General features: G+C 41.4%; 1 protein-coding gene across 2 annotated transcripts; it reads left to right on the forward strand.

Moving 5' to 3' along the window:
* The first annotated feature begins 1,232 nt into the window (after positions 1-1,232).
* LOC112258580 (E3 ubiquitin/ISG15 ligase TRIM25) lies at positions 1,233-15,400 on the forward strand. 2 transcript variants are annotated; one of them, XM_024433023.2, is made up of 10 exons: positions 1,233-1,349; positions 4,642-5,286; positions 7,001-7,096; positions 7,537-7,770; positions 8,048-8,219; positions 8,799-8,876; positions 11,747-11,773; positions 13,354-13,380; positions 13,615-13,790; positions 14,004-15,400. In XM_024433023.2, exons 2-10 carry the CDS (start codon positions 4,660-4,662, stop codon positions 14,367-14,369), a joined length of 1,803 nt encoding a protein of 600 aa, XP_024288791.1. In that variant the 5' UTR covers positions 1,233-1,349; positions 4,642-4,659; the 3' UTR covers positions 14,370-15,400. The 2 variants fall into 2 exon arrangements, with proteins under 2 accessions (XP_024288791.1, XP_024288792.1); XM_024433024.2 differs by lacking the exon at positions 1,233-1,349 and adding an exon at positions 3,831-3,935.
* Positions 15,401-15,899: the final 499 nt, after the last annotated feature.

Genomic DNA, 15,899 nt, shown 5'->3' on the forward strand with positions numbered 1-15,899 from the left:
TCAAGCTCTGTCAAGTTGGTTGTTGATCATTGCTAGATAGCATTTTTCAAGTCTTGCCATAGAAGATGTTCCTAATGTTTGGTATACTCAGTGTATATTTGGCCTTGTGTTTCAGGTTCCTGGTCTTCCTGAAAGGTGGATTTGTCTCCCAGTGTCTGTTGGAAAGCAGACTGAACCAGGTTCTCCTTTAGGACTTTGTCTGTGCTTAGCCCTATTCTTTTTATTTTCATCCTTAAAAAAAAACTCCCTACTCCCTGACGATGACAAGCATACCCATAACATGATGCAGCCACCACCATGCTTGAAAATATGAAGAGTGTGACTCAGTGATGCATTGTGTTGGATTTGCCCCAAACATAACACTTGGTATTCAGGAGATAAAGTTAATTTCTTTGCCACATTATTTTACAGTATCACTTTAGTGCCTTATTGAAAACAGAATACATGTTTTGAAATATTTGTATTCTGTACAGGCTTCCTTCTTTTCACTCTGTCATTTAGGTTAGTATTGTGGAGTAACCACAATGTTGTTGATCCATCCTCCAGTTTTCTCCTATCACAGCCATTTAACTCTGTAACTGCTTTAAATCACCATTGGCCTCATGGTCAAATCCTTCCTTCCTCTCCATCAACTGAGTTAGGAAGGACACCTTTATCATAGTTGTGACTGGGTGTATTGATACCGCATCCAAAGTGTAATTAATAATTTCACCGTGTTCAAAGGAAAATTCTACATCTTATTTTAAATTTTTTTTTATTTTTTTTTTACCCATCTTCTTTGCAAACCATTGGAAAACTTCCCTGCTCGACTGAGATACCTTACAGATAAATTGTATGTGTGGGGTACAGAGATGGTGTTAAACACCATTATTTCACCCAGTTAGTCCATGCAACTTATCTGACAAGTTCAGCAAATGTTTACTTCTGAAGTTATTTAGGCTTGCCATAACAAAGGAGTTTAATACTTATTGACTCATGACATTTTACCTTTCCATTTTTATTAATTTGTAAACATTTCTAAAAACATAATTCCACTTTGACATAATGGGATATTGTGTTAAGATCAGTGACACAAAATCTAAATGTAATACATTTTAAATTCAGGCTGTAACAACGAAATGTGGAAAACATCAAGGGGTGTGAATACTTTGAGGGCACAGTAGTTGTTTCACTAACTCACCTGACTACTGTGCAAGCTGTTGTCAACCGTCACAACACACACCCACACACATTCACACATATACCTGACTAGCTGGAAGTACCTTCTTTGGCAGTGGTGACAGCAGCTTTGTAGGACAGTCATAAACTTATTTCATTCTTTCAACTCCATTGCAGAAGAAAGATATACGGTAAGTTTGTGTGTCAACAATTTTTGTAACAGGATCTCGAGTAGCCTATAGCAATTTTTTACAAATATTATTTGAATGTGAAATATGCCTATTTATTGTATTACAATTACACCAATTGCTCATACAATGTTTTTTTTTGTGTAGCAATATTGATTGCTGTACAGTTACAGTACTGTAAATACTATTATGTTTTCATTCCAACCAATCGTCTGCCTGTTGACTGTTGATGTGGGTCAGATACGTTTCAAAATTAAACACACACAACTCAATAGTGGCATTATCATCAGAACATGTAACAGTGAACATCCCAGTTTGGCAGATACCATTGTTCCTTGGTTGACAATGGTTTAGTCACTGAGAAGTTTCCAGGTAGACCTCAGTACAGGACAAACATTGACTGTATTTTATTTTCCATTCTTAACAGCCATTTACATAGACTTGGTTACATATGACCCTCTTCGTAACTTGTTGGTGAACAGGTTTGACAAGCTAGCGCCAATCGTGTAAAGTATAAAATCTAGTACCACAATGCACGTGTCATGTCATTTTGGATGGTAACATCGGTGCGACTGGATAGAGTAAATTAAACCTGGGCTTTGGACAGCCATTGGCTTTGGGCCAAACAGAGAGGCCGCATGAATGGGACACAAGAATCGGCCTTTTGACAGCCTGCAGTTGTTAGTAGTAGATTAGAGTAGATAACACCTGGGATATTGTTTACTTGACTGGCAGGGAAACTTGAAAGCATGCCCCCATGTTTTTGAGGTTATATAACTTATTTGTTGGAGTCACGGATCACTTTCCAAATAAATACATTTGAAAGTTCTTAGGGTTGAAAGAGTAATTTACTGCATCACAAAGAGGCCATTGTTGTTTTTATTGAGGGAGATGGTGCATTGGAATTCACATACATTGACAGCATGTATGGTATGACATCCACATTCACTCATGTCTGAGACAATCTAAGCCACACGCAACAAAACTGACTATAGTCTACACAGAGCATACAGAGATATGTTATTTTCCATTGGCTCAGATGTGAAGCCCTGTGACATCACAGTGTCCTGATTATTTCTAGGGTCACCGAGAGGAAAATCACTTGCACGCCACACAGGTAGATTAATGGTTGGACAAGGGAGTCTTTTTTTGGGACAAACTACAAAAAACGTAATGAGGAACCTGACAGATTGCATGTTAAATTGGGTTGGAAAGCATCGGAAGTATGGAGTCCCCTGCTTCTAAGCGGAGAATGATACTATGGCAATGTTGGAAATTCAATGCCAGCCTGTCTGTCTGAAAATGAACCTGTGGTCAGAGACCTGTGCTCAAATGATAATGGAAGTACTGAAATCAGAGACTATTCTTCAGCGACTATTCGATTCTTAAAACATGGTTGGATAAAAGCCATGAGCTCACACATCAGTTTAAATTACATGGATGATGTTTGTCTGTCTGTCAGTCAGTATCATGGCAGAATAATTATTTCAACCTCTCTTGCATTTCTGTGCTCCCATTACGCCTATGTGAGGTAGAACAGTCTATTGTTGTGCTTTCAGGTGCACTGTAGGAATTCAGTTGAGAAATCACACACACACACAGCATAGGAGTGGGAGAGAGTCTTTTGAAAATGTCATGGAATGCTGCAGGACCAGAAATATCAATAGACTCAAATAAAGAACGTTCTGAAAAACCAGACACAGACTTCTGCATCATCATCGCATTTCCCACGTTGTTTGTTTTGGGAGCCAATAAACTCCTTGCTGTAGTATGTGACTTGCATGAGTTCATGGTGTACAGTTCCTTCTTAACACCCATGGAAAAAAATATAGGCATGGCAAAGACAACCACATTCATAGACAGTAACTGCTTTAGAGCCTATTGACGATAGTATCTTCTGACCGTTGGATTTTTGTTAAGAGCCCAGGTGCTTGCTCAAAAAATGAACACGCATTGCTTGAGGTTCGGTTTTGTAAGGAACATATATTTCATATTAGCAAGAAATACTTTTAAAAAAAAGGTAAATGGTGTGTGGTAAATGTACCTTTCAAAAAAAAGTATTTCTTGCTAATATGAAAGATACGTTCATTATGTTTCGGGTTAGGGTTCACACAGAGTCATATTTCCATTACAGCGATTGCTTACTGAAAACAGAGTGGACTACCTGTGCTAATTAGCCATCTGCATCTCTGAACACATGTGTGTAAATGGAAGATGGACGCCACAAACATGTTGTCACTGAAAAATACTGTCTGCTGCAACTGTGTAAAAACAGTGTACAGTGAGTGTGTATTCTGCATTTGTGAAATAATTTTTTTGATGTGATATGAACGTAGAGGGATTTGTGTTTCTCGGAACGTACCGCAAATGAGAATCGAATCATGTTTAAATGGAGTGAGCAAAGGCAGCCAGCCACTTGGAGTGAATCAGCACTGATTGTAAACAGGTGTTAGGCCAATCCCGGTGGAAGTGGCCCACAATGCACCTGTGCATACCAGTGATAGTTTGTCCACTGTCAGACACACCTCTTATCGACAACAAACAAGTCTGAAAACAGGCAAAAAAAATACTACTCTGGTATCGGTTAAGGTGTGTTCAGTTTATTCAAAAATATACACCTAGTCAAGTTTAGTTATCTTTTAGAATGTATAGTCAAAATGCTTGATAAAACTGTTGTGTAGGAATTACTTTAACTATTTGTGATGCAACCCCTACTATTAATTGTTTATCAGCCCTTGTAATTTTGTGACCATTTGTTTTCCTTGTGAGGGATAATAGGCCTTGGGCCCATTCTAAAACGATCTAGTTGTGATTTTAAAAGCGGTTTCTGTTGGTGAGATTTTTCCTAACCTCTTCTCTGCAAGATAATATGCTGTTGATTGAGAAGTGCCCTGAGCGATGTTAACTTGGGTCACCACCACACACACACACAACAGCTTGGGTAGTCCTCAGACGGAAGGCCAAATTCTAAATTCCTAGCCTAAGTACTTGTCGGTTAACATCAACCAGCAGTAGAATTAGTAGGCCAGTTGTTGTGCTCTGTGTTGGTTATTGAACTGGTGATGGCAAATGTCTTCAACTTCCTTCAATACAATTAGGGCTACAACCACAAGGCCCATCTAGCCCGGTGACTATGATGGCTTAGTTATAGTTGCATGAGTCATCAGCCTCTACAACATGGCAATCTGGTTTATCGAACCTGTATAGGTCTAGTTCAATATTTGTGACATATGTGTTGACCTTTGGGACTAGTAGGAATGTTTTTGTGTGACCTAGTATGTTGTCTCACCCGTAGGGCTTCTGGTAGGAGAAAATGATGGCTGAGGCGGGGGTCCTGGAGATGTTTTCGGAGCAGGAACTGACCTGCTCCATCTGCTTAGACCTGTTCAACGACCCAGTGTCGACGCCCTGCGGACACAACTTTTGCCAGGGTTGCATCGGAGGCTACTGGGCCTCCAGCACCACCTGCACCTGCCCGCTCTGCAAGCATCAGTTCCCCGAGCGGCCTCAGCTCAACATCAACCGAGTCTTCGCCCATATCGCTGAGAAATACAAAGAAGCTCACTACGGCACAGGAAAGCCGCACATGTCGGACGTGAATACACCGGGAGCCATGGCCAACAGCAACCCGTTCCTGGAGGAGATGATCAAATGTGATGTGTGTACAGGGAAAAAACAAGTGGCGATCAGCTCGTGTTTGACCTGCACGGCATCCTACTGCGAGGCCCATGTGCAGCCTCACCTGAACACGCCCTTCTATGCCAACCACCAGCTCCTGGAGCCCCGGGAAGCGCTTCGCGGCCGCACCTGCCCACTGCACCACCGGCTTCTGGAGGTGTACTGCCGCACGGACCAGATCTGTATCTGTGCCATCTGTGTGCTGGAGGAGCACCGCACACACCGCACCGTGTCCGTGCAGACAGAGCGAGTCAACAAACAGGTGAGAAGGCAAAGCAGCTTTCACATCAGGCGCTTGGAGCACACACCCCTTCAGAACCTCAATGGCCCAAGGCTATGGTCTTTTGTGCCAAGGCTATGGTCTGAAGGCTACTTAAGGGTGTGATGTGTTTCCTGGGGTTGGATGTGTGCCTTTTAAAGAAAAATAATTTCATTCTAGTTCTGTGGTTGGCGTGCCCTAACAGTCAAAACAGACAATGGCCAATGAAGAGAGGGTAGTGTCAGGTATTTTATTTAGGTTACTATTTTTTATATTACAACTTGTATGTTGAACCTTTGAAAGACTGAGTATTGGCTATGAGTTTGTAGGTCATAGGGGACTCTCAGCTTCTTGCAATGCAGATGACATAGATAGATAACCCCTATGTAAACAAGCCACTAAAATCCCTTGTGCGATGCAGATTTTACTCTAAAGATTATCTGAGATGGGAGTTGGTTATGTTCTTGTCTAAGTTGCATCCACATTTCTAATGTAAACAACCTGCATAGAAACGGTGACGGGCTATTTATCTGGTTCGTTTTCAGATAACTGTAAAATCCTGAACCAAGAGGGTAAAAAAGTGACTGGGAACTGTGGAACTTTTCAAATTTACTAACACATTTCCATTCAATGACTTCAATGACTGCATCACAATTTGACAGCTGCCGGTTGCACTGTATTTTAAGTAATTAAATATAACATATGATCCTCTTTTTGGTTCTGAGCAGAAAACAAAGGAACAGCTCATTGCATAAATGTTTCTGAGAAAATGGGCAGCTCCATTGGAGGCCATCTCTATTTTGAAGATCTCAATTTTCTACTGCTACTTACTGGAAGGGTGCACACTGCGGCCTGGAATGTGTTGTATGAACAGGTATAAAGCCAAGGTTTGATTTACTGCCACCTGCAGTTATGGAATGTTTGCTCATGAGTATAATTCATTGGCTGATGACAAGGATGAAATCATGTGATCCTTCCTTAACCTATAGGAAGTCTCATCCAGTTGATCACTTCAAAATAGATCCCCACAGTGGTGAATATATTGATAAAAGTCACCCTGTCCTAGAGAGATTCACACGGTTATCAAAAAGTCACGCCAGGGTAAGCCAACACAAAACACAGCCCTTATTTAAAGTGTTTTGAAAATCCCCTATGGGAATAATTAATTGTGGAGAGAAACTATTGGAACCATTTCCCTGTTTGACTGCTAGGTTTTATGGGTATTATGACTCATACTGTGGTACTCTATGGTTAATGTCCTCAATGGCGCTAAAATGGATTTAGGGCACTAGAATCCTAATTTCTCTATGGGTCGGGCATCTGACTAAAAACATGAGCAATTTTACATGATTTAGATCTAATCTTGTGGATAATGGGTTTGGCTCAAGGCAAATTAATAACGTGTGATCTTTTTGAATTAATGTATTTCATTATGTTGTCTGAAATGTATATGGCTATTTCAAAGGCAATGTTTTTCTATTTGCATCTAAAAAAATATATTTTCTAGGGTATTGTTTTGGCACTTCAAAGCACATTTTACTTGAATGTGTTCCCGAAGAGCCTGTTTTAAGCAGCAACAGGACGGCAGCATTGTCTAGTTAGGACAAGTAGTGAACTGGCATGATGCCAAATCTACTCTCAATGACACTGCATTCACATAATTGGTCTCTTTGTCTCTCATCCTCCATCTCTTTACTGTCCTTTGTCTGTCACACAGAAACTCATTGGAAAGACGGAACTGGAGATTCAGAACCGGATTGAGGGGAAGCACTTCCGTCTGAATGAGCTCAAGAGCCGACTGGAGACCGTCAGGGTAGGCAGCTGATTCACAGGCCCCGACATTGTATCAATATTGTGTTAGATCTATTTGACCCCTTCACTAAACCCCTCAACGTGTCAGGCTTCATATTCATCAGAGCACGCTACCACTCTGTCTAGTGTTAGGTGACCGTACCAACAACCATTACTCCCACTGCAGTGGCTATTAGCAGGTCAAGACAGTTTGTTTAGTCAACCAGTAGCTATTAGCAGGTCTAGACAGTCTGTTTAGTCCATCCGAATGATGTTTGCTATACCCCTGTTATGATACATTACAGAAACAATTTTTTTTTTTTAAACACACGTTTTAGGCTTGATGAACCGCACATTTTTCAGTTGTGTGACCTGAGATCACAATAATGACCATAACTGGAGAGAAAGAAACTGACCTTAAATCAGTGTCAAGGAGCAACTTAATCCTTCTGTTTTTTCTAGAACTATGCACGGGGTGAGATGTCGGAGGTGGAGCAGTTGCTGGGGGAGCTGAGTCGCTCGGTGGACAGGATCCGTGAAGAGCTGGTGGGCGGGATGGAGGAGAAGCGGGCGTCAGTGGAAACACGGGGGGAGCGGCTAGTGACCCATTTGGAGGCGGAGCTTGGCCAGCTGAAGGTGCGGCGATCCAGACTGGAAGCCCAGGCCACGTCTGAGGACCACATTGGCTTCCTCCAGGTACGGAGGAAATGTGTTTTAGCTGAGGCACCTTTTTATCATTTGTGGATGTACTTCATTTAGCTTATCTGTTGTAACAGTTGGGTGGGGTTTGCAGTTTGAGGGCAATGGGACATGCAGCTGGTGTGCCACGTGTACATTCCAATGGCCTCTAGTTGCAAGCTATCAGAGATATTACCAGAGTCCACTCCACATCCATTCCACTGATGTTCAACTCTGAACTGTAAGTCTTTCAACTGAACATATCTGTCAATGCCTGCCGTCAACCCACTTTCAGAGTTTTGAGGAGGCGAGTGCCCCCATACAGGCAGACTCTGACACCCAGGAGTTGGATGCCGAGGCGGAGGTGTCACTGCATTTCTCTCTGGGGGAGGTGAAGGTGGCTCTGGGGGAATTGAAGAAGAGTATGGATGAGATCCGCATGGGGGAGGTGCAATCCCGAAGCTCCCGTGAGTAGCACCATCATCACTTTCATCGTTTTAACCAATCTCCTAATCACCATAGTCATATCATCATAATTTATTATCCTCATTCTTTTCGAAATGGTCATCAGTTACCAAATATTCATAATGGTAATTTTGTTTTAGACATTTTTGTCTTTCTGGGGGGCGGGGGGTAGATTATTTGCATCATTTCCATAATGTTCATCATATCGTTACCAAAAATCCCTACAACATTATTTTGTAAAGAAATCATCAGTTGTTCCCTTACTGTGGTTTTCGGGTGAAGTTTCTCATAAATGACTGAGTTGAAGATATGGGGAAAGGTAGTCGGTCTAGTCTGTAAGCAGTCAAAATACCATTCCTACTCAAATACCTCATGCCAATAGAACTCATTCCTTCTGTCATCCATCAGTCAGGTAAAGAATGAGTCATTCACAAAAGTGGGTTGTAAAAATACCAGGAGGAACACATGAGGAAACACAACCTGCCTAACTATTATCACACCTGGCATGAAAGTGTAATGCACTGTATGTTGTGGACCAACCTATTTGTTTGTTACCATAACCCATTATGCGTGTTTTTCAGTTACTTCCCTACGGGAGAGCGACAGTATGATGAGTATACAGACACTACGGACCACTAAGAGTCAGTGGTCTCTACGAGGTGGGTCAATTTTAAATTGCGTCTCATATATATTATAGTACCAGTCAAAAGTTTGGAAACACCTCCTCATTCAATTGTATTTATTTGTTTTATTACCATTTTCTACATCAAACCTATGAAAATAATGTAGTAACCAAAGGTGTAAAACAAATCAAAATATATTTTATATTTGAGATTCTTCAAAGTAGCCATCCTTTGCCTTGATGACAGCTTTGCACAATCTTGGCATTCTCTCAACAATATTAATTTATAGGGGACAATGCACATTAATCATCAATATTACAATAATTCAACATGTTAATGTGCCAGGGTTAGCCAAAAGCTCATAAACACCTGTCATCCCAGGGCATCTAATGACAGTTACACAGCCACAATACAAATACTCACTAAAACAACACAAAATACAAATGCATCCAATAATATATCATTCTAACGACAACTATCATCAACTGTCGTCTAACATATGAGGAACCACAAATCATGTGTACAGGTTTGGAAAGATATTAGCCATGTTTTCAATTCCAATTTAAAAGTACAATCAGTGCAGCTTCTCAAGTTCGTGGGCATTGCATTCCAGTATATTGTAGCTCTATCAGAGAAGGCCGATTTTACTGTGCCAAAGGGACAACGCAATCCCCTCTAGTTACTGCCTTTATCCTGGAAAGCCCATGCAAGCCTGGTCATCAAGAATCTGCATCTACATACTGCTTAAAGCTATCCAGGCTAAATAAATTATGCTTGTATATGATAACGGTGGTAACTGTTTGGTTTGTTATCAGTAATCTTTAGTGTTTGTAGAGTGATTTTCAATTGGTTTCAGAATAGTAGTTCCTGCTTGTGACCAGCATGTGAGGCAATATCTCAAATGTGAGAAGATCATTCCATGCATATATAGTTTGGTGGCCTCCAGAGGAAGGAAATGTGTTATTTAATAGTTTTGATGTCTTCCCTATTATTCTACAATGTAGAAAATAGTCAAAATAAAGAAAAACCCTTGAATAAGTAGGTGTGCAAACTTTTGACTGGTATTGTACATGCAGTGCATTCAGAAAGTATTTAGACCCTTTGACTTTTTCCAGAACTGTTACATTGTTGCAAATGTATAATACATGTTTGTTTTTATTCACTTGTACATAAGTATTCAGATCCTTTTATTCAGTACTTTTAAGCAGATTACAGCCTCGAGTCTCCTTGGGTGTAATGCTACAAGCTTGGCACACCTGTATTTGGAGTTTCTCCCATTCTTCTCCGCAGATCCTCAAGCGCTGTCAGGTTGGATGGGTAGCGTCGCTGCACAGATATGTTCAGGTCTCTCCAGAGTTGTTAGATCTGGTTCAAGTCTGGGCTCTGGCTGGGCCACTCAAGGACATGCAGAGACTTGTCCCGAAGCCACTCCTGCATTGTTATGGCTGTGTGATTAGGGTCATTGTCCTGTTGGAAGGTGAATCTTCGCACCAGTCTGAGATCCTGAGCGCTCTGGAGCAGGTTTTCATCAAAGATCTCTCTGTACTTTGCTCCGTTCATCTTTCCCTCAATCCTGACTAGTCTCCCAGCTGAAAAACACATCCCCACAGCATGATGCTGCCACCACCATGCTTGACTGTAGGGATGGTGCCAGGTTTCCTCCAGATGTGACTCTTCACATTCAAGCCAAAGAGTTCAGACTTGGTTTCATCAGACCAGAGAATCTTGCTTCTCATGGTCTGAGAGTCTTTGGGTGCCTTTTGGCAAACTCCAAGTGGGCTGTCATGTGCCTTTGACTGAGGAGTGACTTCTGTCTGGCCACTCTACCATAAATACCTGATTGGTGGAGGGCTGCAGAGATGGTTGTCCTTCTGGAAGGTTCTCAGATGTCCAGAGAAACACTGGAGTTCTGTCAGTGACCATCAGATTCTTGGTCACCTCTCTGACCATGGTCCTGCTCCCCCGATTGCTCAGTTTGGCCAGGTGGCCAGCACTAGGAACACTCTTGGAGGTTCCAAACATCTTCAATTTAAGAATGATGGCAGCCACTGTTCTTGGGGACCTTCAATGCTGCAGACATTTTTATGTACCCTGCCTCAGATCTGTGCCTCGACACAATCCTGTCTCGGAGCTCTACGGACAATTCCTTCGATCCCATGGCTTGGTTTTTGCTCTGACATGCACTGTCAACTGTGGGACCTTATATAGACAGGTGTGTGCCTTTCCAAATCATGTCCAATCAATTGAATTTATGACAGGTGGACTCCATTCGTTGTAGAAAAATCTCAAGGATGATCAATGGAAACAGAATGCACCTGAGCTCAATTCCTAAGTTTCGTAGCAATGGGTCTGAATACTAATGTACATGCATACATTTGCACATTTCTAAAACCTTTTTTCGCTTGGTCATTATGGAGTATTGTGTTTAGATTGCTGAGGAATTGTTTTTGTTAGCCTTATTCTAAAAATATATTAATACAATGTGGAAAATGTCAAGGGGTCTGAACTTTACGAAGGCACTGTATTTCCACACTGTGGTTGGAATTATACTGTGACATTTTTAAATCTATGATAAAGCACTTTGTGTAAGAGCTGTTTTGAAAAGGCCTCCTGAAACCAGATTTTGCCCTACTCTCTGCCAATAATAGTTTGTTTTAAAGTGACATCTCTACCATTAAGCTCCTCCAATTAGGTCCCTCTTGGACCACTCTGACAGTCCTAGCTAAATTATTTATTGAGAAATAGTGTTTTTCTAAGAAGCTGTTTTTATTTTTTGACCATTTTAATTGAAAACAAGGTACGGTACCCAAAAATGATTTGATATTGAGATACCAATGGCTGCATTAATTCTGTACTCACACATACTTCCATTAAACAACATGTCTTCATGTTTCTTCTCCCCTCAGATCTAAAAAAGATCAAATCTGGATCAGGTATGTCTGTCTGCACTTTGTGAGCTCTTCACTCCAAAGATTTTATTTTGGATTAATGTCTAGGACCCATGTGAATGAAGTATTGGGTAATGAGATGGGATATTTTGCAGAGGCTTTGTTTTAGCTTAAAGGAAATGTTAGACAAAGGTCAAGAGTTTGTTGTAAAGGAAAAAGCTTAACCTAGTTTACTTACTTAAAATACAATTTTTAAGAAGATTGGTGCTTGGTGATTCACGATGCCTCTTCTGAAGAAGTTTTAAAATAACTCATTTGATGTTGGCTTAGATAGATTAAAACGACAGAATCTAATAGAACATCATCCCCCACCTTCACAATGGTTCACCAATAGTTTAAAGGCCCAGTGCAGTCAAAGTTGTAAAAGTGTAAAAAATGTTGCTCACTAGCCACATTTTAATCCATAGTTTTATGCAAGTAAAGTCGTACAGTATGAAAAATAATCACGATAGCTGTGATGGAAACGGGACAATTTGTAAAATGCTAACAGAATTTTAGTTCAACATGGTTGGATTTTTTTAGTGTCAGTTAAATTATTTAAGGCAAGAAATGCAGAAATATTGACAACCATCATATTGAAGTAAACGTGGAGTCACTTGATATGGCGTGTGGTCCTCTTGCTATGTCTTGGGGAAGCCATGCAATTTATTAGGCTACAGGTGAAAGAAGTTATGAACTTCACTGTGCACTTTCAGTACCCTGTGATTTTGACGTTTCCTTTCCAATAAATATTGAGTGTCTTATTCTGGTGATGCTTGACTGCTGTCTGGCATACAAATACTCTCCCTTTTTATCCATAATAATGTCATCATGTTGAGTAGCCTACCCGCACAGTATCTGTGAGCTGTTGGCTAGAGCACGCGTGCCAAGACCAGAGTAGGCACGCGTGCCAAGACCAGAGTAGGCACGTTTGCTATTTAATGCAACAGATAGTTTTGTCACAATCTGTAGAGTTGAAAATGGGATGGAAATACATAGAACATAACATTTTTGTTCGGTACCTGAAAACTTAATTATACGGGGGAAAACTCCACAAAAGTTAGTTTGGTGAAAGCACACTGGTGGGAAATGCATTATTATTTAAAAAAAATGGGGATTCTAGAATACTTGCATATATATCTGTCGCTAATTGGATGGAAACCTAGCTAGTGTTATTTCCTGATAGTTTCTGGTTGGAATGAATCGACACAGGACCTTCTAATCAACCTGTTTGCATGGGTGGGAGTTTGACCTTGACCCTGGTGGTTACACCAGGCAGTAAATTGATTAATAAACAATAACATAGAGTTCCAAACTTCTCTGCCAATAACAGCTTGTTTTAAGTTTTCCCCTCCCCACTCAGATCACTCCCAGACAGTCCTTGCAAAATTCTTCCCTGATTAGGTTTTTTTGCTAATTTTGTCAATTTTAATGAAACATGACAACAGTAAGGTACTTAATTGTTACCCAGAAATGATTTGCTATCGATATAAAAAAAAGACAGCTGCATTGGCTTTAACTAATGAAACCAATAGTAGTTTCTATGTATTAGAAAAGAGACTCACCGTAATTACTTTTTCGTACAGGGCTGAAGAAGATCCAGTCTTATTTAGGTGAGTTGTTCTGATCTTAATTCTAAATACCAACCTGTTCTGGTCTTATCTCTACCATTGCTTTTACTGTATTACTGGATGTAGTGATTGACTGTTGTTTTCCAATAAAGCTCTCCAAATAGTCTGTTTTACAGAAGACACCATCTCACTGTCTTTTTGGCCATGATTCCTAACATTATTCAGCTGTGGAATTCACACCAGAGCCTTGACCTTTTTGTGTTCCTTCTCATTCAGAGGATGTGACGCTAAACCCAGTGACGGCGTACCCCTTCCTCATCCTCTCTGACGACAGGAAGCAGGTAAAGAGAGGAGAGAAACTGCAGTTCTACAGGAACAGCACCCAACGCTTTGACGTCTGGTCTTGCGTGCTGGCCAAAGAGGGCTTCAACTCGGGGCGACACTACTGGGAGGTGAGAGGGCAGGGGTCAAGGGTTGGGGTATCTCATAGAAATTGGAGGGTGGGAGAAATGACTAAATAGTGGCTTCAGTTTTATTGGTTTAATCTATTTTGGCGTTTGATGTTAGAAAAGTGTATGTTTTGCAGGATTCAACCTTGCATGCTCGTCCCCACTCAACTTTTGACGGTATCAATTTATCTTTCTCTCTCTCTCTCTTCATCTCAGGTGAATGTGGGTGAGAATAAAGACTGGAAGGTGGGCGTGGTGCGGGAGTCAGCCCAGAGGAAAGGGCTGTTTGACATGAGCCCTAATAGTGGTTACTATGCCCTCTGGTGGGGGGGCACCCACCTGCGCGCCCTCACTATTCCGGCCCTCACCAAGGTTAAGACATCGGTGCGCCTCCGCAGAGTGGGTGTCTACCTGGACTGTGAGGAGGGTCAGGTGACCTTCTACAATGTCAAGACTGGCTCGGAGGTGTACAGCTTCAGCGTGCCTGAGTTCTCTGAGAGGATGTTTCCTCTACTGGGCACTGGGGACAGGGAGGTGCCCCTGGCTCTCATGATCACACAGTGTAGCAGCGTGCCTGAATGAGAGGATAGTGAGAATGAATGGTGAGATGACATGAGTGTGTGCATGCATAGACAATTTATGAAAGTGAAAATGTGTTTTCAGGTGAATTTGCTTGGATGAGTCAGTGGGAAAGTGAGTGCTGATGAACATATTGGTGAAAATATTTTAGGTTGATTGTGCTTGAAGATGAGGTATGTGAGACGGCAGAAGGGGACCAAGAGAAATGGAGTCGTATGGCGTGAAAATAAGATGGAGAGAAGACTCATCTTTACATTTTGCCTGCAACCTCCAATTCAGCTGTAGGCATTGTCCAGTACCCACTGAACATTTGACTCATTGCACACACACTGGTTCACAATGCACTGAAAAGCAGGTGATGGGGCAAAACACTTGTGTGGAATCTTTTAATTACTTCATGGTCAGGAATCAGTAAGTCAGAATTGATATCTGAAATCACAATGGTACACTTGTATTCTAACCCTCTTCGTTGTCACAATTTTCTTAATATTTGTGTCAAAATGGCTTCAGTCTAAGGTTCTTATTTATCTTGGTGGATAGGTCCTGTTGGGGATATCTTTTGTATTGTTCAAGGTTGTTTCACACTAACTCAGGGTTTCCCCTGAGGGGTGCAGGTTTTTTTTTTTTTTTGCCCTAGCACTACACAGCTGATTTCAACTAATCATCAACCTTTGATCATTTGAATCAGCTGTGTAGTGTTAGGCAAAAACGTGCACCCCTTGGGGTCCCGAGGACCGAGTTTGGGAAACGCTGCACAACCTACTTTTGTTCTATATCTGGAATTGAATTCTGTCCTTTTTGCAGCATTGTGTACATGTTTTACAGTTGTCAGAATGGTGGACGATGATCATAGACATTTGCTGAATGACTATCCTTACACAATTCAAGTGGACAGCTGTGAAAGACGCAATTAGCTTGTAAGGCTATTTACAGCAATGAGTTGGTAATTTATTTTGTGGCAGTATTGCTTGTTAGCGTCTGTCCCATGTGTTTTTAAATATTTTAACAATAAAAATGTATTGGGTGGAAAAAAAGGAGTGTCTCAGTTATGTTTTACAGTTGGTCATTGTAACTTTACATTATTGTTCCATGGGGCTCCTGAGTGGCGCAGCATTTCAGTTCAAGAGGTGTCACTACAGTCCCTGTCTGTATCCAGGCTGTGATTGTGTCCCTATGGGACTCAATCAGCCCATCATTGTAAATAAGAACTTCTTGACTGACTTAAGCTGGTTTAATAAAAGACATCACTACAGCTGCACTAGCTGCTGTTGATTCCAGCCACAAGAGGGTGCTGGGAGTGCAAGAGCAGTCTTTCCCTCATCCCTGCTCTTGGATAGCCATTCTATGCAGGCGCAAACTCAAACCCAGCATTTCATGAGATGCACCAAACTCCCAACATTGACAAATGCGAAGAGCATGGACACTGCGTCACAACAGCTCAATTATAATGGAAAGCGTTAACCAGCAGTATATTGCGTCGGTCCAAGGCAAAGACATCAAATTCAACAGTAGGGGCTACCAATTGCATCTTTG

This window comes from Oncorhynchus tshawytscha, linkage group LG09 (genome assembly GCF_018296145.1).
Source record: "Oncorhynchus tshawytscha isolate Ot180627B linkage group LG09, Otsh_v2.0, whole genome shotgun sequence".
Classification (NCBI taxonomy): Eukaryota; Metazoa; Chordata; class Actinopteri; order Salmoniformes; family Salmonidae; genus Oncorhynchus; species Oncorhynchus tshawytscha.